General features: G+C 46.4%; 1 protein-coding gene across 1 annotated transcript; it reads right to left on the bottom strand.

Annotated features, from left to right (window-relative positions):
* Positions 1-218: 218 nt before the first annotated feature.
* GMIP (GEM interacting protein) lies at positions 219-18230 on the bottom strand. Its single transcript, XM_084304028.1, has 21 exons — positions 18109-18230; positions 11757-11850; positions 11580-11655; positions 10693-10756; positions 10135-10260; positions 9806-9870; positions 9262-9372; positions 8941-9021; positions 8410-8598; positions 8153-8290; positions 7563-7753; positions 7149-7261; positions 6260-6346; positions 5895-5993; positions 5670-5809; positions 5209-5397; positions 4968-5105; positions 4666-4862; positions 3811-4105; positions 2213-2333; positions 219-1716 (listed from the first exon to the last, which is right to left on the bottom strand). The coding sequence occupies exons 1-21, from the start codon at positions 18128-18130 to the stop codon at positions 1208-1210; spliced, it is 3045 nt and encodes a 1014-aa protein (XP_084160154.1). The 5' UTR covers positions 18131-18230; the 3' UTR covers positions 219-1207.
* Positions 18231-24621: the final 6391 nt, after the last annotated feature.

Genomic DNA, 24621 nt, shown 5'->3' with positions numbered 1-24621 from the left:
GTACATTGCTCCAGAGATGCAAACTCTCTTTAGGCGAAACTGTACAAATGCGAAGAAGAAAGAGATGCTAAAGAATTAGCATTTCTTTTACAAATCTGTTAAGACCAAAACATATCTGTTGATGAGATGAAAGAGACCTGGAAGGTGGATTGTTCAACCTCTTCAGCTGGCTGGGAAAGGGTAATGTTTTCTTTTAGCACTTAGCTCTTACATTTTCATACACGTGCTAGTGTCTTTGCAGCTGGTGGTAATCACTGAAAATAACCCCAGTGCAGGGTTGTTTTCCAGAGTAAACCCAGAACTTTATAACGTATTTATATTTACACTGTATACACAGCACAACGCCGAGGGAACCTGTAGCATGGCCCGTCCTACAGCGCAAAGCTATCCCCAGGATGAGCCGTCGCGTGTCGCGAGGTGGCACTGTAGGACCGAGATTTCTCCCGTCCCATTTTGGTGGGCAGAAAATTTGCTGCAGGGGGCAGAAAAGAGCCTTGGGGTGAACCCCGTGGGGGTGAGACGGAGCCCCAGCACCTCGGGGTTACCTCCTTTTAAGACTGATCTGAAGATCTTCTCATCTGCTGGGGGTTCAGCCCCTCTGTGACAGCACCAGCATCACAAGGACTGCAGAAGCTCGAAATGATTCGAGGGAAAGGGTTAATGTTTTGGGGAAGTGGGCCTGGCAGTGTCTTTCCCCTTTATAAAACGTCTTTGTGCTGACCAGCGAGTGGAAGTTTCAGCAACGGAGGCATCCGGAGTGCATGTGCTTTGCCCATGTACCCTGTTTTATTAGCATTACGCTAAAAAATGCTGTGAAATAAACCCAAGGAAAATCAGTGCTTGTTGCAGCTGCCAGAAAGCGGCCACTTGGGGATGTTTTCTGCCCAGTGTCCTACATTTCAGTTACCTCCTGCCAGGCTACATCCTTCCAGCCAGACAATCTGTGTTTCCTTTCCCTTTATTGTGCTCCGTTCTAAACTGGGCGCGTTCCAGAGAGAGACACCAGGCTCGTGTGGGTTTGCTGACAAATAAGCAAAGCCTGGGCCAGCTCAAATTCCAGGTAGTTCCCAGCAGAAGCCTTTTTCTCCAGCCTGCTTTGTAAATGCAACTGCTAGGATGTTATTCTCACCCCGCTGCTATTCCATCCTTCCACAGGAATTGTGGCGTGGGATTTCAGTCCCCTTTCTGCTGCTTTTTGCCGTCACCTTTAGGGGCTTTGCTCCGGGAGCGTCTCTGGGTTGAGTTTCACTTCTTTCTCAGCAGACCCCAGGATCTCCAGAGAACCTTCTGGGGATGCTGAAGTGTCGTCGGCTTTAAGCTTTGAGATGATCCTGGCGGTTTCCTCCGTGATCTCAAAGTGTTTGAGCTGCTGTTTGCTTCCTGAGCGGCCCCTGAGCGTGCTGGTGTCGGGCGAGCTGTTCCTGCTCCGAGTCCTCTCCCCCAGGACATCCTTTGCCGTGGAGCTGCTCTCGGTGGCGTTGCCTTCTGCACCGGTGTCCGTGGCCATGCTGGATAACGTGGTAGTCCTCAAGGGCAAACTGGAAGGCTTGGGAATGACTGGTTTTGTTTTTGCCTGCACGCGGATGTATTTCACAGGCTGCCGACTGAAATGGCCCCTGGGCTGGGTGCCCACGACACTGTCCGAATCGCTGTCGGTCTTCTCCTGCACGGAGTCCTCCAGGTCCTCCAGCTCGGAGCCAGTGCTCGTATTCATCTCTGAACAACAACAAAAATAAATAGTTATCTTAGAGCAGTGAGACAGGGTTACTGCAGCAAATAGTTTTGGCTGAGGATTTCTGTTGCTGTTAGAAAGGATGCTGAAAGCCCTGCTGCGCCACGAGGCGAAAGCTCCACCCTCTAACAGCTTTGTTCATCGGAAGAAATGTGAGATGCACGCTTGGAAGAGCCACGAGGAATGAATCAGGTTTATATTCTTAGAGCTGTCCTCGGTACACCGAAGCCAGCAGAGCTGGCAGGTGGCTGTGGGGCTGGGAGCTGAGGCAGCACACACTTTTCCTGTGAGCACCAGAAAATGTGCTTGCACTGCCAGGCAAGCTTTGTGGTGCTATTCTGCACTCAGTGATGAATAATTATGCTGAAAAAGGCCCGGCTACACTTCCCCTGCTGTGTACCATGGAGGCAGGAGGTGCACGACACAGCCAGCATGGTACCAGGCAGCCTACACCAGCACCAAGACCACCGCTTCATTTACCTAGGGCATCCGTGCTTAATGGGCTGGGGGCTCCCTCCAGAGTCAGCTCACTGACGGCTTCCCTGGAAGACGAGTTATCAGACACACTGTCCACGCTTAAACCATGCTGGGAGGAGAAATTCTGTTGGAAAAAGCCAGGAGTGTTTATACAGGACGCTCATTTGACATGAAGACAGCTCCCGCTTCACCCCGACTGCTGCTATAGCCCAGTGAATGGAAGCAAAAACTTAAGTAGAAAATGCCCTGATTTGTCTTAGATTATCTATAACACTTGGGGAGGGAGCATGCAGAAGGTCCCAGGGCTGGGCCAGAGGAAAATTTTGGTTCAAGAGCAGCCTCCAGGCCACAAAACCCGCCCAGAAAGCGGTCATGTGCTGGGACTGAGGTTCCTGTGCCACATTTCAGGACAGAAAGGGGGAAACATCTGAAACCAAGCAATCATAGCACGGAAATTATGATCGAATGCAGGTGGACGGGTGAGGGAAGGACACGGGGATGCTTGGGAGCTGGAGCTCGCGTGGAACCAGTGAGAGTTTGCACAAGGACCAGGACACCCGGGGCAGGGGCTCCAGAAGTCGGTTTTATTAATCACAAAACGAGTGCCCTCAGAAGCAACTCCCCTTCCTAAAGGCTTGTGACACCTGTAGGATTCAATCACGCTGCGGACGTTTGCAAAATGCCCTTAAAAATAGTCCAAGGCAATAGCTGTGCACATCTCAGTGCTTTCTGTGGATGTTTATGAACCCTGTGGGATTTCTGCACACAGGGATGGAATTGGTGGTTGTTGGTGATTTCTTTTATTATTTTTTTTTCATCTGTCTTCACAGTTACTCCAGTTTCTGCTTCCTCAGTGTTTCTACACGGCTGGCATGGGTGTGATTGTGGCAGACGGGATGTCTTGCAGGAGGCAGAGAGCCCCAAACCAGGGTTCTACTCCCTTTGGCTTAACTTTAGGAAAGTAATTTCCTCTTTTTTTCACTCATCACACCAGCCTTGGAAAGGAAAGAGCAGCCATGTCTGGCTCGGGGGGCTGTTATGCCAATTTTTTTTTTTAAAGTGCTGTGAAGTATGTGTGAACTGTTGTGAGGAGAGAGCCATGGAGCTGGGGAAGAACTCAGAGCCCTCAGGAAAAATAAAATAATTAAAAAAAAAAAAAAAAAAAAAAAAAAAAGGATCCACGGCCAGGGATCAGGAATGCAGCAGAGCCCTGTTGGGTTCCACCAGGGAACCTGCTGGCTCTGATGTAGCTGCTTCCAAAATTGTCGAGCTGTTTACACAGGGAAACAGCAGTGTCCCGAGTAATTTAGCATGGAGAAGCCCACAAGTTTTCAGAATGACTGGGATATAAACCATGGAGCAAAACCCACTGTCCAGAGTGGGCTGAGAAGCTGATGAGTGATCTCTAGCTTATATATATTTTTTTTTTCTAGTTCTCCCACTCCATGTGCAACAGGCTCTCTGCTCCTTCCTCTTGGAGTAACTCCCTGACAGCGAACAGCTTTTTTTTTCCTGTGAATAAAGTTCTCTTTATCTGCCAGTTTGCCTTCCTGTCCCTACAGCAGGGTCAGCAAGCCCAGCTCAGCGTCTGGCAGCTCTACCTCTAGGGTTATTTTCTGGACTGCGCTTGGGCTCTGGTGTCCTTCATCCTTTTCTGTCGGTGCTTCTTGCGAGGGGTTTTCACAGCTGAGGGATAAGGATGGAGGCAGGTCATCCATCCCGAACACCCTTTCGTAGTTCTGGATGAGAAACTCCACGATCTGGGCTTGGTACCCGGAGTCAACGAGGCAGGACATCGAGACGTCGCTCCCCGAGCCTGGCCGGATCAGGGTGGGCCCGAACACTATGCCCAGGTTGTTTGGGGACATCTTGTTCTCTTCGTATTTCTCTGCCACCCTGGGGAAGGGAAACAGGACTGTGAGGGGCTTCCCAGCTCTCAGCCCCAAAGTACTGAGTACACAGAGGGAATGCACCAGCCCCACATCTCCTAGTAGAGAGAGAAACCCCAGATTTACAGGGGAAAAAGAGCTCTGGTCTGTGCACAAAAACAAGACAAAAATCCCCAAGGTTGCCCAAACCTGTCCAGGCAGCTCTAATGAGAGTTTTTTTTTTCTTGGGACCCCTGTTCTGAGCTGCACGAGAGGGCCCTGATTCACATTATGTGACCTCTTGCTCTGCACTTAAACTACAGAGTGTTGTCAGCAAGAAGCTGCTTATATTTTTTTTTCTTGTATTTTAATGACCAAGCTTGGTCATTAAGACTTTCTCCTAATTGCTGCAAGTCTCTCCTTCCCATAAATGACTTCTTACCCCCCTCACAGCCTCCTGCTTGGCTCTAGCCCAGGCTGAGGAAGCCCAGGAGCTCACCTTGGATGCTTTTGGTGCTGAGCTGGCAGTGGGGTCTCAGCAGTGGCCCCCCCGGGGTCAGCACCTAACGCCCCCAGCACGCTCCTCACCTGTACAGGTGGGCGATGAGGTGCCGCAGGGTGTTGTAGTTGCTTCCAGGCAGTTTGCTCAGCAGGTCCTTCATGCTCTGGATGGGGTCCGAAGGGAAGCCGGCGCAGTCCGTCCTTTCTTCCCCGGGTTTTTGAATCTCTTTGGCGAGCGCGATGAGGCTGTTGTAGAGCTGGTACAGCAGCACCGGTCCCGAAAGCTGCAGCGAGAGGAGGGGGGAAACTGTGTCACTTCATCCTGCTGGCCTGGGGCTGAGGGATGTGGAGGGCTGAACGTGGTGGTCTGGCGGAGGTTTGGTACCCACTTCTTTCAGGAAATGCTTCAGCACCCCGGTGATGTCGTGGGGGGAGTGCTCGGAGAGCTCCACCAGGCTCCTGCCGTTCTCAAAGGCCTGGCACAGCTTCTCCACCCGGGCTTTGGACCCGCTTATCCGATAGATCCCCTGCGTTGGGGAAAAAGGGAATAGATCAGGAGTTTGGGATGGAGTGAGAACAGATCGGAGAAGGTGATGACACTGAGACAAAACACCCATGGGAACAACTCACCTGCACTCCCAGGGCACGAGCTTCGATCTCCGACGTGCATTTCACCACGATGAAGGGGACCTCCTCGGGGAAGTCTCGAGGAACTTGGGTGAAGTCGATGCCGAAAAGGGGCACTCGGTTGGGCAGCTTCCTGTGGCCGCAGGTGATCAGCAGGCTCTCCAGGCACTTCTTGTGGCAGGCCAGGTAGCACTGGAAAAGCAGAAATCCCCCCGAGTTATGCTCTAGCTGTAGTCCAGGTCTCCTTGGAGGACTTTTCCTATTCCCACTCTATCAAAGTCCCTTCCTGGGGTACGAGGGGGCTGTTTTGGGCAACTGGCGGTGTACCCATGCACTGAAAAATGTGCCTGGTGTCAGGAGAAAAACCACAAAACTTTACAGGGGGGCCTTTCATCCCCTCAGACCTCCAGTGGGATGGTCACAGGCTGCTCACGAGGTGCCTGTGATGAAGGCTGAGCTCTCACCTCCTCGCATTCGAAGCCGTTGACCATGAAGTTGTCGCAGTCCCGGCACTTGGATGGTCCCCGAAGCTTCCTGAGCCGGTGGGTCTGCGCCGCGCTGGAGAGGAGGATGTTCCTGAATTGTTGCTGGGATGAACCATTTTCTGCAGAAACAGCACGAAAATTAACTGGTAACTGGGCAGGAAAGCGCGGTGTTCAGCTCCTGAGTCAGATATCCAGGTTGCTCACCGTTTTCAAAGGTTTGCAGTGAATCTCTTTCCTCGAAATCGTCCGAGGAGGACATGGTGCCGGTGGATGGAGCTTTCAGCAGCTTCCTGTTAGAGTTTCCTGGAGAAGAGAGAAAATGCAAAGAGCTGGTCTCATCCTTGTGATCCTCTACAAGTAAAAGAAACTTGTAAAACAAACACAAACTATTAAAAAAAAAAAAAAAAAAAAAGGCAAGTAAAACAAACTTCGATTTAAAACAGACACAAGTAAACTATTAAAAAAAAAAAAAAAGTAAAACAAACTTGTGTTTGTTTTACTTTTTTTTTTTTTTAATAGTTTACTTGTGTCTGTTTTAAATCGTAGGTAAGAATCTGTGCAGCTCTCACCTGGGCTGGAGTTGGGAGAGTCCAGGGATCGGGACTCGCAGCTCCCACCAAGGCTTTCTGTGTCACTGCAGAGGGATCTGTTTGTACCTGCAGGAGATGGGCACGGTGACCAAACATCCCCAGCACTCCTGGGGAAATTGCTAAGAATTGCCTTCAGCTGAGGCGATCTGTGAATGCCTCTAACTGGATCTTTATTGTTAGCAATTATTTCTCAAAACATCTGTTTATTTATCGGTGAATGTCCTTTGAAGCAAGAAAAACAGGCAGGTGCTCAGTAAGGCAAAGCAGCAATCAGTCCTGAACAAGTTAGGCTTCAAAAGACATCTAGATAATAAAGACATCTAGATAATGCCCTTTCTATTAGAAAATAAATAATATTAGAAAAAAAAATAAATTAGAAAAAGTTGAGAGCTTCTACTCCAGAAAGGGGTGCATTACAGATGCTGTTAGACAGTGAAATATATTTTTAAACCTGTAAAGAAATGTAATTTTCCTTGCTAGAATGATATAAATACACTTAAAGAAAGGCTGAGCTGAAACAGCAGCTGTGAAAGCCCCACGAAGCTCCCAGCTGCATCACCGTTCATCCTCTGCCACGATTCCTGCCAGCAACAGTTGAGCCTGAGTTAAGGATGGGTTTACGAATGTGCCACTGGCTTTATACAGGTTTGGGTCAAAATTCAAGCCAAACTCCCAGAAAATCTGTATTTTTCAAGAGTAAGAAGCGGCAGCACAATCTCTGTGCTCCATTCTCTCCCAGTTTGAGCAAAACCTTAAGCACTGCCCGAAAGATCAGAGAACATCTCCCACCTCTTTTTGGCCACACCACTATCTAAGTTAAACTACGATGACTCAAAAAAAAATTAGGTCTTTATTAAATTCAACCTACTCTGTTCACCATTTGGGGAGAACTGCCTTCTGGACGTGTCTTCTGGAGTGCTGGCGTCCTTGCTGCCCCCTGTGTGCTGCAGTGACATCTTCTTCCTGCTGCTGGGGGGAGACCTGGGAAGGGGTCGCAAAAGATTTTCCAGAGATGAAGATTAACGAGCAATATTGCATTGTGAGCAGATTCGTGGATGCCAAAAGACGTCTGTTTCAGGCAGCTTTTGGGTATAAGCCATGTTTTCAAGGAGTAAACGCTTGTGTAAAACTAGGAAAGCATTCGTTCAATCTAATTTCACCTTGTCTATTCACAGGAAAAAATGGGAATTAAAACAGCACCCTTATGAGAACAGAGCGATCCAAACCTTTGGCAAATGATAGAGATAACCACTTTTTTGTCTTCCACCTCTTTTTTCCTTACCTCTGCCCTCCGGAAGCAAGAGACTCGAATTCAAACACTTCCATGTGAATGTCTTTCTTCTGCAGAGCCTGAATGAACTCCAGGTACTTCTCACCCACTTTGTACGGCTTGCAGACCTCGGCCAGGTGCTGGTATCCCACCGGGATGTGTTCTGACTGAGTCTGCCGCTGCTTAAACATCCTTAACGTGACCTTACAAGGGGAAAAAAAAAAAAGAAAAGGCATTGCATTACCCACCTCGGTTACCTGTACTTCTGCTGAATGTCGTTATTCTGCTCTGCAGGATGGACAGAACAAATTATTTGTTGCTGTTGCTTGTTTTTGCTTTGCTAGCTTTTCTTTCTGGATATCTGTCCTGCAAGCAGTAGTAATTGAAAATATTCTTATGTATCTGAGAAGTGTTTGAGCAGCAGGTTGGTGACAAAGCACTGTCCAGAGCGCTCGTCTGATTTCTCTTGCTGGAGAATGGTCAGGCATTGGGTAAAAAAAATAAATAAATAAAAATAAGAGGGAAGTGGTCTTATGCCAAAGAGGATTTTCTCTGAAATGAGGGCTGGAAGAGAAATTATGAGAAGGAGGAATTACACGTACCCACGTCAGCACCTCGTCTCCCTGGTAAATGAGCTTCCGAATGTGGGAGACGATGCGTGCCCGCACTTTCTCCAGTTCCTGCCGCCGAAAGTTGGCGTCGTTAATGCACATCTTGTACAGGGCTTCTGTTTCCTGGACCTGTGCGGGGTGGGGAGCAGAGCAAAGGGAGGAGAAAGTCACTGGGATGGGAAGGGAGCTGCCAAAACATAGCTCACGGGCTGCATGGGGATAACAGCAGCCGGCCCGAAACTCGTCACCTTGGCTTGTGCCTCCTCGCAGGAGCGGCGCCGCTTCTCCAGCTGCTTGCTGGCACTGCTGGGGTTGACGACTGCTGCGCTCTGGTATTCGTCCTCTGCCTTGGCACTCAGGTACTTGGCTTTCTCCAGCTCCTCGCAGCGCTGCGCGTACTGCAGGCGGGACTTGCGCAGGGATGATAAGGACTCGTTCTTGGACAGGCAAAGAAATAGGGTTAGGGGTCCCCATGGGGCTGCATGAGGAACAAATCACAGCAGGGCTCCTCTCGCGAGGAAAGCACCTGCCTCGTCCTTCAAGGGAGTGTTTCAGATATTATCCTCCAAACACTCCCCCTTCCTCTCCTCCCAAAGCTCAGGAGCTCCTTAGGAGCCCTTGGCAGGATGCATATTACACTATTTAGTTATCGCTTATTTGTAAATGGTTGCATTTACAAATTACATTTACAGATTTGCAAAATTGTCACATTTTCATTTGTTTTCAGTGTTTTGAGCTGTGACCAGCATAAAGGTCAGGCCCATCTTTCAGCCTCTTACCATCCTCTTTTGCTCCTTTGTCCACTGGTCTTTGAATTCCTTCCTCCACTTCTCAATCTCGTTCTTCTTGGCTGACAGAGGCTGCAGAGGAGTCAGAGTTAGGATGGCAAGTTTCTTAAGAGGTGGGAAAAAATATCTGGCAGATGAGGGCATGACATAGAAAGCAAGCCTTGCAAGGTGCTTCCTTCTCCCTTAATCCTGGTGTGCGTTTCCATCTCTCCTTCCCCCAACCCCACTCCTGTTAGGTTTCTGTAGCACTTCAGCAGCTACCACTGCCTGATTTTCCAGCAAAGTAATCTGTTCTCTGCAGAAATCCAGTACCTGGTAGAATTCCTTCTGTTGGAGCAACCCCACGGTCTCACTAGCTGAATTTCCAACCTTAATGTCGTGTTCCAAGACCATTGCATAGAGTGCTCGAAGAGGCATGTTGGACTGCAGAAAAAAAAAAAAAAAAAAAAAAAAAACAACAACAAAAAAGGTATAAAATGACAGATAACCACTCCAGCTTTCCTAAATTCATGAGCTATGACCAAACTTTATTACGGTAACACTAGAGCTGTGTGCACTGGTTAAATGAGCAAGCGCTGTATTTTATTTCAGACACAGATTTGCAGAAGGGTTTTTATGCTGCACAGCATCGTGCTGACTTCATGCCCTCTGATTCTCCAAGCAATCACTCCCTGTGTTGTAAGCCCACAGAAGAAAAAAAGGAATTGTTCCAACACTGAGAAGTTTAGGAAGGTTTTTGGAGGGTTAGTTGCTGTAGGATTTACATTCACGTGTGTGGACAGCCTCGCGTTTGCTCCGTGTAGGACTCTGGAGGAAACCCCACGCAGCAAAGCAGGAACATCCCGGGGACCCGTACCTGCTGGATGATGGCATTTCGTCCCGATTCTGCTATCTTCACAATCCCTTTGGCAAACTCTGTTTCTGTGGAAGGATCAGACAGCACGTTAACAGCCGCAGGGGTGGCTGTGAACACCGGGTGTTGCCAGGTAGGATCATTCAGGTAAAGAAAAAATCTGACTCAAGCTCTTTGTCTTCTTATTTTGGCAAAGGAAGTGAAAGGTAAATGTTTGGCTTAGTTCTCACTGCTATAATTTCATTTCCAATTTTATGTTCTCGGCTACAATTAAAAAAAAAGCTATCAGACAACGTACGAACTCCCAGCTGGTACCATACACACTGACTCACCGTAGCTCAGACGTTTTTCAATCCAGTTGAGAAGCTCTTTGACATATTTACACCACATTTTGGCGTACTCGAGGGCTGCATCAATGCCACCTTCACATTTAATCAGCATTTCATCTGCCTCTTCAACTGGGGAAAAAAAAATCCAGATTCAGCGTGGCTCTAGCTGATGGACAGAGGCTCCCCCAGGAGTGGCAAAAATTGGAGTTGGTGCTCTGAATACACAGATAACAGCCATAAAAAGAGGTCTTTCCCTGAACAATCATCATGACCTATTTCATGGCAATCCCATGCTGTCCTACCTGTCAAACCGTACAAGTTCCAGGTGGTTTATATAAAAAAAAATTTAGTGTTGTGTTTTATGATGCCAGTGACAAGCACAGACCCAAAGAGAATCGTCCCAGTGGGCAACAAAAGTGCTTCAAAGAAAGATCTTCACTGTGCCTAAAACCTTTTGAGACTGAGGTCTCAGTAATTGGAAGTCAGGACGTCACGAGCACCTTCCTAACAAGACATTAATTGATGAAATATTCACATAATCGTGTTAATTTGTGATCTTACCTGTCATGTCTGCGTGCGCTTGTTTTTCTGAACTGCTTTTGCTCTTGCAGAAACTTTCATTCAGCTGTGGGGAGGGAAAAAAGAACAAGAGGAAAATGGTGAAGGAAAAGGAGTAGTGAGAAGTTGGGAGGATTTTTCAAAAAAGAATAAAAAAGAATAAAAAGTCTGCCATGAACAGAAACGTGGAGGAAGCACATTGTTAATGCAGAGAGATCAGGGCTGGAAAAGGAGTGCTATGATTGAACGCTGGCAGCTCTTATTTTATTATGAATCACAAAATATTTGATTATTATTTTTTTAAGTTTAGCTCTGAGGATAATATGATTACATGAGGACAGTGGCTGTCAGAGAAAAATTAAGTTCCTTGCCCCTTTGTTTACACAGAAGGGCATGAAATGAGGCCAATTACCCCCAAAAGACCCACACTGCCCAAAGCAAGCAAAAGAACCGTTAAATTTTACTTTAAAGGGCTTCTGTTTGTCAAAGCCAGAGCTTTAGAAATTTTTGATGCATGACTCTCATACGTATTTTAGGTCTGCTCCCTTGTCTGGTCTTTTTCTTAGAGTGCAGAACTTAAACCAGCAATCTCCACATCTCATTTTTCAGAAAATAAATAAATAAATATATAAAAAAATTATCCTATTTATGATATAATCCTAATTATCCTATTTATCCTATATGCTTGAATGCTCCCACTAAATATTGTCCGTTCTTTTGCCACCACCATTACTGCAATAACCAAATGTTATGCAATTCTTTTCTGTCTACTCAAGTAAAAGCCATAACTATTTTTTTCAGAGGGTCACCTAAAAACCAATTGGAATAATGTGCATTTTGGCAAAAGACATTGTTAATTTTTTTATTAAGATGGGTAATTCCTTGCCTACCGGAACAATCTCTTTTTCTGCAGACAGGTCTGTGTCGTCAGTGCTGTCAGCATCACCAATGAACAAATCAACTGTCCTGTAAAATGAAAAGGAATGACATGAAATAAATTAAAAAGGAATGATAAGTTAGGGCTGCAAAGACCCAGAGAAGTGGTTCTGCCCCGTATCTCTACGTACGCGTTGCCGATGGAGATCTCCAAGTCGTCCAGGCTCCGGAATATCTCACTGTATCGCTTCTTGTTTTCAGGTACCCGTTCTTGACTGTTGAGACCTGGGGTTGGAGAAGAAATTGTTTCACTGGAGCACTCAGCCCAGAGCTCCCTGAGGTCTGCAGGACGGTTTCCAGAGCTGCAGGGGGATGCGGCTGAGCTCTGCAATCCCGAGTGGATTCACAGGGAAGTGACAAACTGCAATGGCCAGGCAAAGCATAAGGTGAGGCCGAAAATGAGATGGGATTTAAAAGAAAACACTGAGCAATAAGTTTGCCAGGTTTCCCTGGGAAGGACCCCCTGGAAAATGAGCCTGCAGGCGTCCCCAGAAGATACCTGTGATATTTTAGGGCTTGCAAACAGACCCAAGCTGTGAAAAGCTCACAGAAATCTTTGTTACAGCTGCGCAGAGCTGAAGCCAGGGCTCTGTCCTTGTTTCGGGGCTGGCAGTGCACTGGCAGACCTGGTGGAGGGGCTCACGGGGTGCAGAGGGGTGCTCTGAACCTGGATGGAGCACAGAACCAAAGAACCATGTGCAGGGCAAAGCAGCAGAAGTGGCTGCAGTCGAGCGGTGCGCGGGCTGAGTTGCACAAGTCGCCCTTTCCTTCTGCATCACATGCGTGTTGCAATGTGCAGAGCTTCCCCAATATTTCATACGTGCTTATTTATGGTGATAATCCCCATCATGAAATACTGCATCTCGTTCAGTCCCCAGCAGGTACAACTTATTGGGCATGAAAAATATAAACAACTTATTGGGCATGAAAAATATAAATCGGACTTGTTCCCACACGAGGGGCAATGGGTTCCTGCCACAGATCTTCATAAAGTCTAAGCGTGTCCTGCCTGCAGTCACACACACAGCACGGAGGAGGTAAGCACATGCAATGTATGTGAGGTGATTGGTGCCATTAATCTCACTTTCCACGCAGTTGTGCATTTGTCACTGCAGGCAGGAACTAATGTTGAGTCAGGCTGAAAGCCTGACTTGAGTCAGTGGCTGAAAGCCACTGCAAAAAAATAAAATAAATATATGTATATATAAAAAAGCGGGCACAAGTGTTAAAAAACAAAAGAAAACTTCACTGTTCTTTGTCCTTTTGACATTCCAGGAAACAGGATGTGGTTGACCTAAATCTAAAGTTGCTTCACTTGTAGTTGAGTTTGCTGTCAAAATGAGCAAGTGCTTGCAAATGTCACTTGAATGATGCTTGGTGGAAAAGTCAGTTTGTGTTTCATTTAGCTATAGCTACTCCTGGGCCTTGTGTCAGTCCTGAAAAATACAGACTTTTTGAGCCAGGAGCTGCCATATCATGAAGCCTACAAACGTGGTGGTTTAAACCATGATTAACCAACAGCAACAGGAAGAAAAAAAGAAAAAAAAGGGGGGTGTGAATTAAACCCACCTATGAGCCTGAAAACAGAAATAAGTGTGAAGAAGGCTGGGTGGGACGCTGACAGTGTGCTTCAGCACAGAGGGGTGCAGACCAGATGCCGTGCTCACTTCTGCACCCAGAAATGAGCTGGAACACTCCGAGCTTTACTTGCCTTTGAGCAAATAATTCAGATTTTTGCTGGCCTTGCTCTTTAAGAGTTTTATGAGTATTTTACTCCAAAAGCGAATGGGACACTGAAAATATGTGAAGCTGCTCATTTTTTACCATAAACCTGAAGGAACTGCAACAAACCATTCAGAAAGACCTGGGGAAGGGATTAAAAGCACCGGCGGTGCTAACGCTGTGAGCCCAGTGCCTGTCCCGGTTAATTGTGATAAACCCACAAAATCCACGTCTCTAAACCCACATTTCCCACCCTGCTCAGCCAGTGCCCAGAGGGGATCCACAGGGGGTTTGCCAAACCCCTCACGCTTTTTCTCTAGAAGAGGCACAAATATTTCATAATCCAAGGCATAACAAATCCAAGCGTGTTAATTTAACGTGAATCCTGACGGCTCTAATTACTTTGTTTGAGCAGACAGACGTCTTCAAGTTCTTGTTTACCACTAGTGGAGGCTTGTACAACAGGAAGGAATGACTCAATTTAGCGGTGCTGGTGACGAGCAGAATGAAACATTTCGCTTTTGAAAGCAGTCATTGTAAGGCACGGTAAGATAAGCCAGAGCCTCGAGTTCTCACAAATCTTTTGCTTATCTTTTTGCTTACAGCAGCAGGACGCTAGACAAGTCGAACCCAAGGAGTTTAGGTAGCCTTGCTGTAGCCGATGTCACTGGCTGCATTCTCATGAGTTTAAGCGTGTCCTTCCCCATGTGCAGCCCCTTCCCTTTATATTCCCCTTGTCCTTCAGCAGCAGCACCGATTAGCCCTGATCCCTACGCACCCTGTGCATATCTCCCGAAGGAAATGAAGTGCCTCGAATGTATCGCCACAGCTGAGCTGCCAGACACCATCCAGGTGTCCCTTCCTGCAATCAAGCCCACCCGTTAAATGTGCAAACCTCTGTCCACCTTTGCCTGGCAGGCTTGCAGGGGCTCCCATAAATATCCACAAATTCATCTGTCAAATCCTGCTCACAGGGAGGATCAGGTCGCAGGCTCACAGAGCATCGGGGTCATAGGACTCCAGGCCCGATGGAGATGCAGGTTCAGTCCTTTCTGTCACTTCCCTGTGACTCTGTTGCTTCACTTACAGATGGAAGCTTCATTTCGAGGCCAGTTATCTCACTGGACATCCCAGTGACAACTGATGCTGATGCAGAAGCTCACTCTTCTGGTGATTAAAAGCCCACATTCCTAGTCTTGTTTCTCTTGAAGGACCTTATTCTCCTTATTCTCTTTATGTTCATCCTCATTCTCCTTCTTCATCTATTCTTTATGCAGCTCTTCAGGCTTCCTGATGCAGTTTTCTCACTGAGAAATGCACTAACAGCTTCAAATGCTTTGCTTGCACGCCATATAACTATTTTTAAATACTATTCTTTAATAAGACCTACCCAGATAATCCAAGAGAGCGTGGGTTCTGACAAGGGATTCTCTCACAGGTATATACTGTGCGCTGTTTTTTTTCCTATTCCTGCAGTGTTTTTTTCCGATAACCTGCACTGTTTTTTTTTTCCATTCCCTTCAGAATATATACATAAAGTTATGGCAGTTTTTCATCATGTCTGTTAGCTCTTGGGCAAAGAGTTGATTTATGAAAGTGGGGAAAAAGGTCTGCTTGGATAGCAAATTTTTTTTTTTCCACCTGAAAAACTCAGAGTCCTGTACACAACTCACTGTGAAGGACATGGTTATCCCAACAGCAGGTAAAGTGACTAAGACTGAGCCTACCCAAACATCTCGCAATTTTGTCCTAAAGCAAAAGGATGGTTTGAGAAATTAGTACAATATTGCCCCTGGAATATAAAATGATGTTATCACATTCTTCCAGTCTGCAAATATTTTCCTTTCTGTGTCCTCTGATGGTGGTTATTGCTTAACCCTCCTTCTTCTCCCTGACATGAAGCAATTCCAGCAACAGGGCAGAAATCCTTCCCAGCACCAGCGCTGGACCTGCATCCTGGAGAAAACCTCACACCGGAGCCGACCAGCCGTCATGCAAAGCTCTGCCCCATCTGTGGGTCTCGAGGGAAATGATGCTGTCCTCTGATGTGCATCGACCGTCCGGGAAGCCTGCTGCTCTTCGTCCTGTGCTGCCATCGCGGGGAGAGCAAGCTCCTGCAGAGGTGGGTGTGCAAAGTGCCACGGGTATTTTTAGAAGCCCTTGTTCTGCAGTTTTAGCAGAAGCATCACTTCCCTCTCAGCTAGGGTTACCGTGAAATGAGATAAATGTCTGAGCCCGAATTCAGCATGGCACAGTCGACCGAATATCGCAAGTCTGTCTCAAGAGTTCCTGGTAGCGCCTTCCTCCTCCTCTGCACTCAGCTTTGCAGTTTGCAGCGCGGCTTCTGAAGTTCTCCACCACAGCAAATCCCCTGCACGAGACTTGCACATCACAGCAGCAGCTACATAAAATGCACTCGCTCTTAAGTCACAGCATGGTTTGCAACAAATTGGGCCAAATCAAAAGCTCAGGTCTGAAAACTCAGATTTTCATTATCTCTTTCTGTGTGAAATCCTCCCTTTTTAACCAGGCTGTTAAAGGCTGCCTAGGTCAGCATCTCTCTGCCTGGAATTAGAACAGCCTTGGAACACCAAGCTTCTCGACAATGGTTTTGCAAAACCAAGACCACTTCCCATCTGCTGCTCTGATTTCTCATGTTATCTTCGTTCAAAAGCCCTGGAACAAACTGAATTTACAAAATCAGCTAATTCTTGAGCAGGTCAGGACTGCTGCTGAACAGTGTGATCACAGGAAATACCCACAAAGACAGATGTCTTAAATAGCAGTACGTATTAACAAGGGGATTAATGAAACATGTCGGTGTAGAAAAAGGAGAATTTCCACTTACTACATCAATTCATTTAAAAAAAAAAAAGTGTAAACTGCAAATGTTTCTGAGATGTCTGTCAGCAGAAACTTAGCACAGGTGCATTAGCTTGCAAAATAAAAATGAGATTATTTCATTAATACTTTCCTTTACAGCTGGCAGAGCTGTGTCTTGATAGATCGCAGCACCGTGCAGTGTTCAGCTGCTTACTAAGCCTCACTTTTTTAAATGATCAAAGAGCTGCATTAAACTTCTGGCTTCTTGTTGCTCTAATATTAAGAATAAGGAAATGTCAGCCACGGTTAAGAAGGATTTAGGCTGACAGTGAAGCCCGCTAGATGTTTCCAGTACTGAAAAGCAGTAGAAGGAACTCCCAGTTAGTAGTAGAAGAATGAATCTAGGACACTTACTGGCTAAAAAGATAAGACTGAGCAAAATAATTCACACCAGTCATCTTGGTTTTGCACAAGAGCTGTTGAACAACCTCCCTTTAAAACAGGAGGTTCTGTTGATAAAAGGAATTCTGCGGATACAGCTCACTTCGATTTCTCAGAGGACTTACAGATATATCTCATTCTGGAGGGGATTCTTGGTCACGGGTTTGTCCGTGAAACCTTTTTTAACATAAAAATACAGCTTTAATCAACGCGTGGGCTTCTAGAGAGGTCTCAGAAACAGATGTCTGCTCCTTGTGGTCAATGAGATGATGATCATAAAGCAACAGACTAAGGCAGACAGACATTAATTGCAGTCTTTAGTGACCTCAGAAATGGTTTTGCTTCCACTGGGGAAAACAGCTGAGCAAATTAGGTGTGGATGCCGTTCCTCCAGGCTGGAGGCCTGCCTTGAGAAGCAGAGAGGGACACGGCAGGTGGTTGCCTAACAGGAGGTTCACATGCAATGCTGTGCAAAGAGGACCTCTGCAAGCCCTGGGTGTGTACAAAAGGGGAACTTCAGGCAGAAAAAAAGCTCGTGCTTCTGCACAGTGCTGTATGGTGAGCACGTCAGACCTTAAAGTCACTCGTGGGACCCATATGGTGGTGTTGCTGAAGACACCGAAGCAGTCTGTGGGGCAAAGGTGCATGGAAAACTACTCTCACAACACAACCTGTAAGCAAACTCAGCTTATCAAAGACAGTGAAGCATCCCTTCGTTGTCCCTGCATGTGTTCATGAGATACAGAAATCCTTTTAGCTATTTTTTTCCCCAATTTTTATGACAAAGACAGGACAAGACCCAGCTGCTGGAAGGTGAAAGGCGAGCTGAAATAATGAATTTTTTAGCTACAAGCTTAATGCAGCATTTAAATATAATAGCAGGGAAAGGTCTAATGTTTCTTGTTGTGTTTCCTTGATTACAGAGCCAGGGAGCTTTTTCCACCTCTCTCCAAAGTGCCAGGGACTGGCCCTTGCTGAACACGGGCCTCTGGCAGGAGGGATTCGAGCTTGGTACAGAAAACTCTTACACGCTCAGTAAGTGTTACTCAGATTCATGCTGATTACATTCATAATTTAGGCTGACACCTTTAATGACGAGGATTTATAGCAAAGTTTCGTCAGACTTGAACAAACGATGTGCAAGTACCAGCATGATGTACCAATCTCTTGGGAGAAAGCTCTACCTGCTGCCTCCTGGAAAATAAAGGGCAGTTTGCATCCTTGCCTCTTACGTAAGTCAATGTCCAGCACAAATGCATCAAGTAATTTCATCCGTCAGAGAAAGATTCAATGAGCTCAGCAGCCGGGATCATCGTGGAAACCCCATTATCACCTATACTTGCTAAGTGGCTCGCAGGCTGATCTGCCACTCACGTCACACCATGCCCCCAAAAGCTTACGTTAAAGCGAGTATAAAAGGTAGTACAAAAGGTAGTATAAAAGGTTGTACAGAAGTATAAAAGGAGTGTAAAAGGCTGTTTCAATGCCATCACATACCACTTGGTTCTGGGTCCCCCATGGCTGAATCCTCAGTGTTTTGGTCTGAAAGCAGCAGAATCCCAAACTACCCAGCTTTGAATCGCGGCGGAATTAAGCAAAACACGAATTCCTGGTCGGAGGAGATGCTGTGAGATGATCCGGAGGCTGCATGTGAAGGGGACCTGCCCGAAACAAGTGGCAGGGGCGCCGCCGGTGAGTGTGCAGCCGCTGCAGCCAAATCTGCTTCCTGCAGACACGCTTCCGTGTGGGGAAACAGTGCACAGCACACATTTATTTGATCATCCCATTTGCATAACTCATTTCAGTCTTGGCACACAGCACAGAAAGGACCATTTTGGGGTCCGTTTTTCACTTATGCCCACGAACTTCCGAGCCTCTGCTGCATTGCTGAGTTTCACCCCAAATGGTTCACCACGGGTGTAGGATTTTTCATAAAAACGTGGCCACTGCTTTAAGGGGCTATGGATATCATCCCAAAGGTGATGCCAGGCCACGAGGGGTGGGTTTGGGATGGGCAGGTGACCAGGAGATGGTGGAAAGGGGCCAGGGGGGGGTCTTCCACCGCTCCTCCAATCTATTCATGTGTGGTGTAAGAGTGTAAGGGAGCCTTCTCGAGATCACAGCCCGCCTCGGTTTTAGCCCAGTAAAACTGAAACCTAACCTTTTGGGGGTTGTTTCTTTAATAAAAACAAGCCCTGATTTTGTAGGTTTTTGACAAGCTAAGGAAAAAATCTGTCGCTTGTATCAAGATGTTTTTCAGCCGGGGAGCATTAGCCCAGCAAAACTGAAACCTAACCTTTGGGGGATTGGTACTTCAATAAAAACAAACCTTGATTTTGTAGGTTTTTGATAAGCTAAGGAAAAAATCTGTCGCTTGTATCATGTTTTTCAGCCTGGGAGCATTCTCCAGACCCTGGGCTGGGGGGTGAGCCTTTGCATCCCACCCATCCCCCTTGCTAGATGTTTTGCTGCACCTTGGCTCCAAGATACTGATTTACCAAGTGCAAGAACCTAGCTAGCACTGCTGCTTTTAAAATCAGTTAATTTTGCCTTCAATTTGGTGAGAATTTAGAGATGAAGCTGTGATGTGGGAAACAGAAAACGTTTATTCAAAGATTCAAGCACGCAGAAATTTAAGGGAACTTTATCTTCTGCAAATATTAGTGTGAGAAAACGAAGGTAAAAAAAGTGACAGCCAAAAAAAACCAAGCTTGTGCTCAGCAGTGAAGCTATTTTTCTTGACTAAACCATGAATAATTAAAAAAGCTCTGTTTTCTTATGCAACCTGAACATATAATATTGATTCAAATCAGTTGAAATCACAGTGCTAAATCCCTTTCATTTTACCTTCCTTCCTAGCATGAGCTCTGGCCTCCGAGGCCGTTTGGTGTGTGGAGCAGAGGAAAGCACTGCCTATTTTGGGGGGCATTAATCCTAGGCCCTAGCTACTTGCAGGTAGGTAAAAAGGGGCAGGTTTCCTGCAAATCTGAGTGAAAACAGTATTTTTAAAGTGCAGGGGCTGACTGTTTTTTACAAGTTTCTGTGGTTTTAAATACACAACTGGGGACACAACACATGACAGTTCCCCTAAGTCCTCCTCTTCCTCTTCCTCCTCCTGAACTCTAACTCAGTTTTGTGATCTTCCTTTCTTTTATTGTTGTCTCTGGAGTGGGAAGTCCGATCCTACAGCTGCTGTGGCACGTTATGAACATTTTCATTTGAGCTCCCCAAAATCATTTCCCTTTCTTCAGCATCTGCTGGAGGCTGAAATAATGCCGCTGAATTTCTTCTGCAAAATTTCTCCCTGTGGTTGTGCTTGGAGGCAGACAGATCTGTAGGTTTCTCCCCCAATACTTAACAGCAGATAGCCAGGAACAAGTCATAGCTAAGGCTGACCTTTCTATCCTTAACAGTCATTTAACATTAAAAACATAAAAACTCCTGGAATCCTTGAGTTACTGCTTCTGTGTTGAATTTTTCAGGCTCAGGTGGCTGTGGCATGTGTGAACTCTGGTGATTTCTGCTCAGACTCAGGAATTAACGATTTACTTTTAAAAGGCAGCAGGAGAATGAGGATGCACAGCCACGGTGAGGTGCTGCTGGGATCAGCAGGCTGTCAAGGCGATGAGTTTCTCCTATCAAAGCTTTCCAAGCCCATGTCTCAGCTCCGTATACTCAACCCATGTAATTACAGGTAGGTTTACTCAGTGTAATTATCACATCCAGTTTGTAAAGGGCCGTATTTACAGATAAAAGCTATAAAAAGTGTGTCTGCAAAGGTATTTATTGCCAAAAGGGTTGCAACAGAGTATGTCAACATCCCCAGTCCCCGATTAATAAAAAAGCTAATAAAAGCTAAAAGAGGACAGGGGGGTGTGACTCCTCATTTTCCAGAAATACAACTCATGATCCAAATTCCCAGTTTCATCACTCTGTCTCCCAAACATTCTTGCTGAATGAGTGTGTCTCACCCTTCTTTTTTCCCGTGTCTCGCCCTTTTTTCCCTGTTGTAAGAGTAGGGATGGTAAAACTCCAAACTTTCTTTTGCAGATCAGAGGAGCATAAAAGGGAAGCACAAGAGCTTCTGAGATAGGGCTCATCTTCCACTTCCAAGGCAGCCTGGGTTTTTATACAGCATAATAACATGGTCCCTTAGCAGCAATTTCCACTTGCTGGTGTAGGCAAATCACCATTGATGGTGGAGCAGAAAGCTGCTTCAGCTCTCATGTTACTGAGATCCTCCAGAGCAGCCTGCAAACTCGTACTGCTTGTCTAAAGAATTAATTTTATGAGTTACTATTTTAGACCAAGTACAATGGCAAGCTACTACTGTGCACTCCGACAATACCCAGGAGCAGCCCACCACCAGATTTCATTAAACTTCCTTTTACGTCACTGCTGCTATTTTATAAGTCAAATATATTTTCACCTCAGTAAGGCTTTTGAAGATGGGGGAGAAAAGGAACCGCAGAGTGAAAGCAGCTGTTCAGTTGGTGCACTTTCTTTTTTCTCCAGTTCCCTGATGAGAACCTCATGCCAGTGCTAGCTCTGCTCTGTGGGGCCCATACAGCAGAATATTGAGACAGGACATTCAGTATTCCCTCTTGAAGCTCACCTGGTCCCAAAACAAGGGACAGAAACCATTGTGTTTTCAATCAACTAGATTTCAGGTGAGGTTTTCCACTAGATTTCAGTATATCTGAGCTCCCAAGAAAGTAATATACAATGCAGGAAAAGAAAGAGCATTAAAGACTCATATTCCAAGAAGGTCAGAGTGGAGTAGAACAGTAATATTACTTATTTCTTCTTTATATATATACATATATTAGTATATTAGTAATTATTCTTATTTCTTATTTCCTAGAGGCTGTTATCAGTATTTCTTAGTTAGTGTGTGGTGCCCTGGCGACCTCCAAGGGTTGTGTAAAGAAACTATCCCTACAGTTCTGTGGATCAATCTAATTTTCCTCCTGCCATGCTCTCACAAGCAGACGTGTACAAGCATTTTGCACAGCGTTATGCAGGAATTCAGCACTTACAGCTGAATTCAGCTTTGGGAGTGACATGTGCTTTATATACCCGTGCACATGTGCTGAGCCTGGTGTGAAAGCTTTCCATTAGCACTGAGCAGAAGGCAGTGACCACAGCAGCTGTCAAGTTCTCTAAGGTTTTGGATTTACCATGGATTTTGGTGATAAGGGTCGCTACGGCAGGCTGGATGGCATCCCCGGTCAAAGCAGGGTACGTGTTCAGGAAGGAGGAGATGGCTTGCAGGAGGTCTGCCAGTCTGGCTTCAACAGGGCCTGAAAAAACTTCTCCTAAAATCAAGAAGGGGGGAAATTATGGTTTTTTTTGCACGCATAAACTCTCATCCTCACTTCTCCCAGGGACAAGTCGCTTCAGCGGTTCAACAGAGGTACCCTGTTCTTCCTAAATACTGAAATTATTTGCAAACCAGAAAATAACAAACCCTGAAGACCAAACATCCTGGCTCCTACTGTGGGACTGTTGCACATCCTTGTGTCTTTACCTCTGAAGGGTTTAAGAGAAAAACACAGCCCTGAGCTGAGCACTCGGTTATTTGGTGAGGGAGAGGGAGCCAGCAAAGCAGAGCCAGCCCAGGCAAGCCCAATTTCCACGTTCAGCTGGCACGGTTTGGGGGCTGTTAGAAGCAAGCTACGAGCACCACCGCAGCTAGGAGCTGGCTGGAGAAGCATCACCGACCTGACTCGTTCAGCGTGCCTGGGGTACGAGTCCTGCAGGAACAGAGCTGTTCTGGGAAGAAGGGAGGACAAAAATGCTGGTGTGCAGGGCAGGGACGCACAGCACTTCTGACAAATCCCAGTTCTCTCAACAAAGTCATCGCAGACACCCTTTTTTTCAGCCAGTTTAACTCACTTGCAGGTAATTGCAGTGTTGTCGGTAGCACTTGGGTATTTTTTTGCATTGCATTTGAAGGAAACTTGTGCATTTAGATGGCTAAGTGCTGTGAAATTTGATCTGTTGATGCAATTCATTACAGGAGAAGGCATTTGAATAATTAAATATCCATACAGAGAGAAGCCACCCTAAATTATCCGAGGGCCATCTAAATTCATGGTTTTAAATACTGCAGCAAGAATGACGCTGGGTTGCTTTTGCCCATGGTTGGGATCTGTTGAACGTTAAGCTGTAAGCAAATAAATGGATTTTTAAAGGTTTACCTTTTCGGAAGAGCTCCCGTAAGTTCTGAAATCTCCCGTCGATGTCCCTCAGGTGTTTGGCGACGCGAGGCACCTCGCTGGCCATGGGGTCCCCACGGCTGCCCCGGTCTTCAGGGACAGGGCTCTGCACCGAAGCCCAGACAGCAGCCAGAAATTTGGAGTCGTGGCCCGGTGGAAGGATCCTGCTGTGGGGCAGCCTGCCCACGGTCTGAGCAGCACCGGCTTCATCCCAGGCTCCTGTCCCATTCATGGCACGGCTGCAATGCTGCACTTCCCAGTCCCCCAGGTGAGCTTTTTTTCTCAGGCTATGTTTTTGGGAGCAGATTCCCAAAGTCCGGCAGGTCCTGAGCACGCCTCTCGCTCATCGAAGGGAAGAGGAGCAGCATTCTGTAAATGCTGCTGGAGACACAAGATGAAAAACGTGGAAAGAGATGGAGGGGGTGAGATGACTTCCCATGCTCTCAGCATTTATTCATTTTCTGATCCAGGAGAGCTGTATCCAGTGGCTTCTAGGTTTCAAGCTTCTTCATCCTGCTAGGTTTTAATTACCAAATTTCATTCTACCCTTTTCAGCAAATAGAAACCCGAGTTTAGGAAACTTTTTCCTAGCAAAACTCGGAAATCAAAACAAGCCCCAAATATCCGTATGCAAAGGCGCCGCATTTCCATATTGGTCTCTCTTATTTACCATACTTTTATCTGCAAGTAAAAATGTTGTCTTGGGCAACCTGTAGAGAACATTTTCCACCTCTTCCATTGCCAGTCTTCGGCTGAAAGATGGATCAGGAAAAAGCCATGACCTCTCCGAGGGAGAAATCTCTTGGCCATTTACTCCAAGTCCCGCAGCATCTCGGCGTGTGCTGATGGAGCCCGAAAAGTCTCCTCGTTCCCTCCCAGGGGCTGCAGAGGGGCTCCGGAGGCTCTGCTGTGTCCTACCCCGTGCCAACCCCTGCAGGGGAGCAGAGCTACGTGCCGTCTGCGTGGGGTGAGTCTGAAACCCCAGGCAGGTGTCAGCCGATGCGGATTTTCCACATTCCTCTCGGGAGTTATGAAATTACTCACTTCCCAGGCTATCTCTGCCATCTGTAGGATCAGGCTGATCCTCCTACCTGGCTCTCATTAACTCTTTGCTTTCTAAAGCCTGGGAAGCATCTCTGAGATTCTGCACATTTCTTCCTAGGTTATGGGTCCAGTGCAGCGTGGCCTTTTGGGGGAAGTATGGTGTGACATGAGAAAAAGGTAAAGCAAGAATTACACAGCCTTAAAGTATAACTTTTGAAGAGAATAAATATTTCTTTTTTTAAGTAAAGCAAGAATTACACAGTCTCACTGCAAAGTGTAATATTTGAAAAGAATAAATATATCTTTTTTAAGAAAAGCAAGAGTCACACAGTCTCACTGTAAAGTATAACACTTGAAAAGAATAAAGATCTTTTTTTTTTTTTTTTCTCCTTTTTTCACTAAAGGATACTTAGATACAACCATAAGCATTCAAATACCTTTTGTTCTACTCCCTATACATATAAACCATGAGCATGACACATGAAACCAGAGCTAAATGTCTTACAACGCCATGCAACGCTTCCATGCAGCGAATTGGTTGGAGTAATTTTCATATCTGATGGAGCCTGAGAAATAATGGTGGTGGCTGATTGTTCTTTGCAGGATTTTTCTCTCACCCGCAGCCAGCCCTGGGTGCAGTGCTGTGTTCGCTCACTAGGCAGAGGATCTGTGGTCGATGTCCCCTCCTCGTTATCAGATCCCTGGAGCCACTCCTGCCCACGATGTGGCTTGAAGATTTGGCTTT

The sequence above is a fragment of the Netta rufina genome, assembly GCF_964035555.1.
Source record: "Netta rufina genome assembly, chromosome: 32".
In the NCBI taxonomy this organism is placed as follows: domain Eukaryota; kingdom Metazoa; phylum Chordata; class Aves; order Anseriformes; family Anatidae; genus Netta; species Netta rufina.
Note: the sequence above shows the minus strand (reverse complement) of the source record. Positions and strands in the feature narration are given on the sequence as shown.

Excerpts from the sequence above, each read along its gene's own strand:
- GMIP (XM_084304028.1), bottom strand. The coding sequence starts at position 18,130 with ATGGGGGACCCAGAACCAAGTG. Across the intron at positions 8,291-8,409 it reads GCGAGGAGGCACAAGCCAAG|GTCCAGGAAACAGAAGCCCT; the intron begins GTGACGAGTTTC and ends CACCCCGCACAG. Across the intron at positions 5,994-6,259 it reads CTCTCCCAACTCCAGCCCAG|GAAACTCTAACAGGAAGCTG; the intron begins GTGAGAGCTGCA and ends TCTCTTCTCCAG.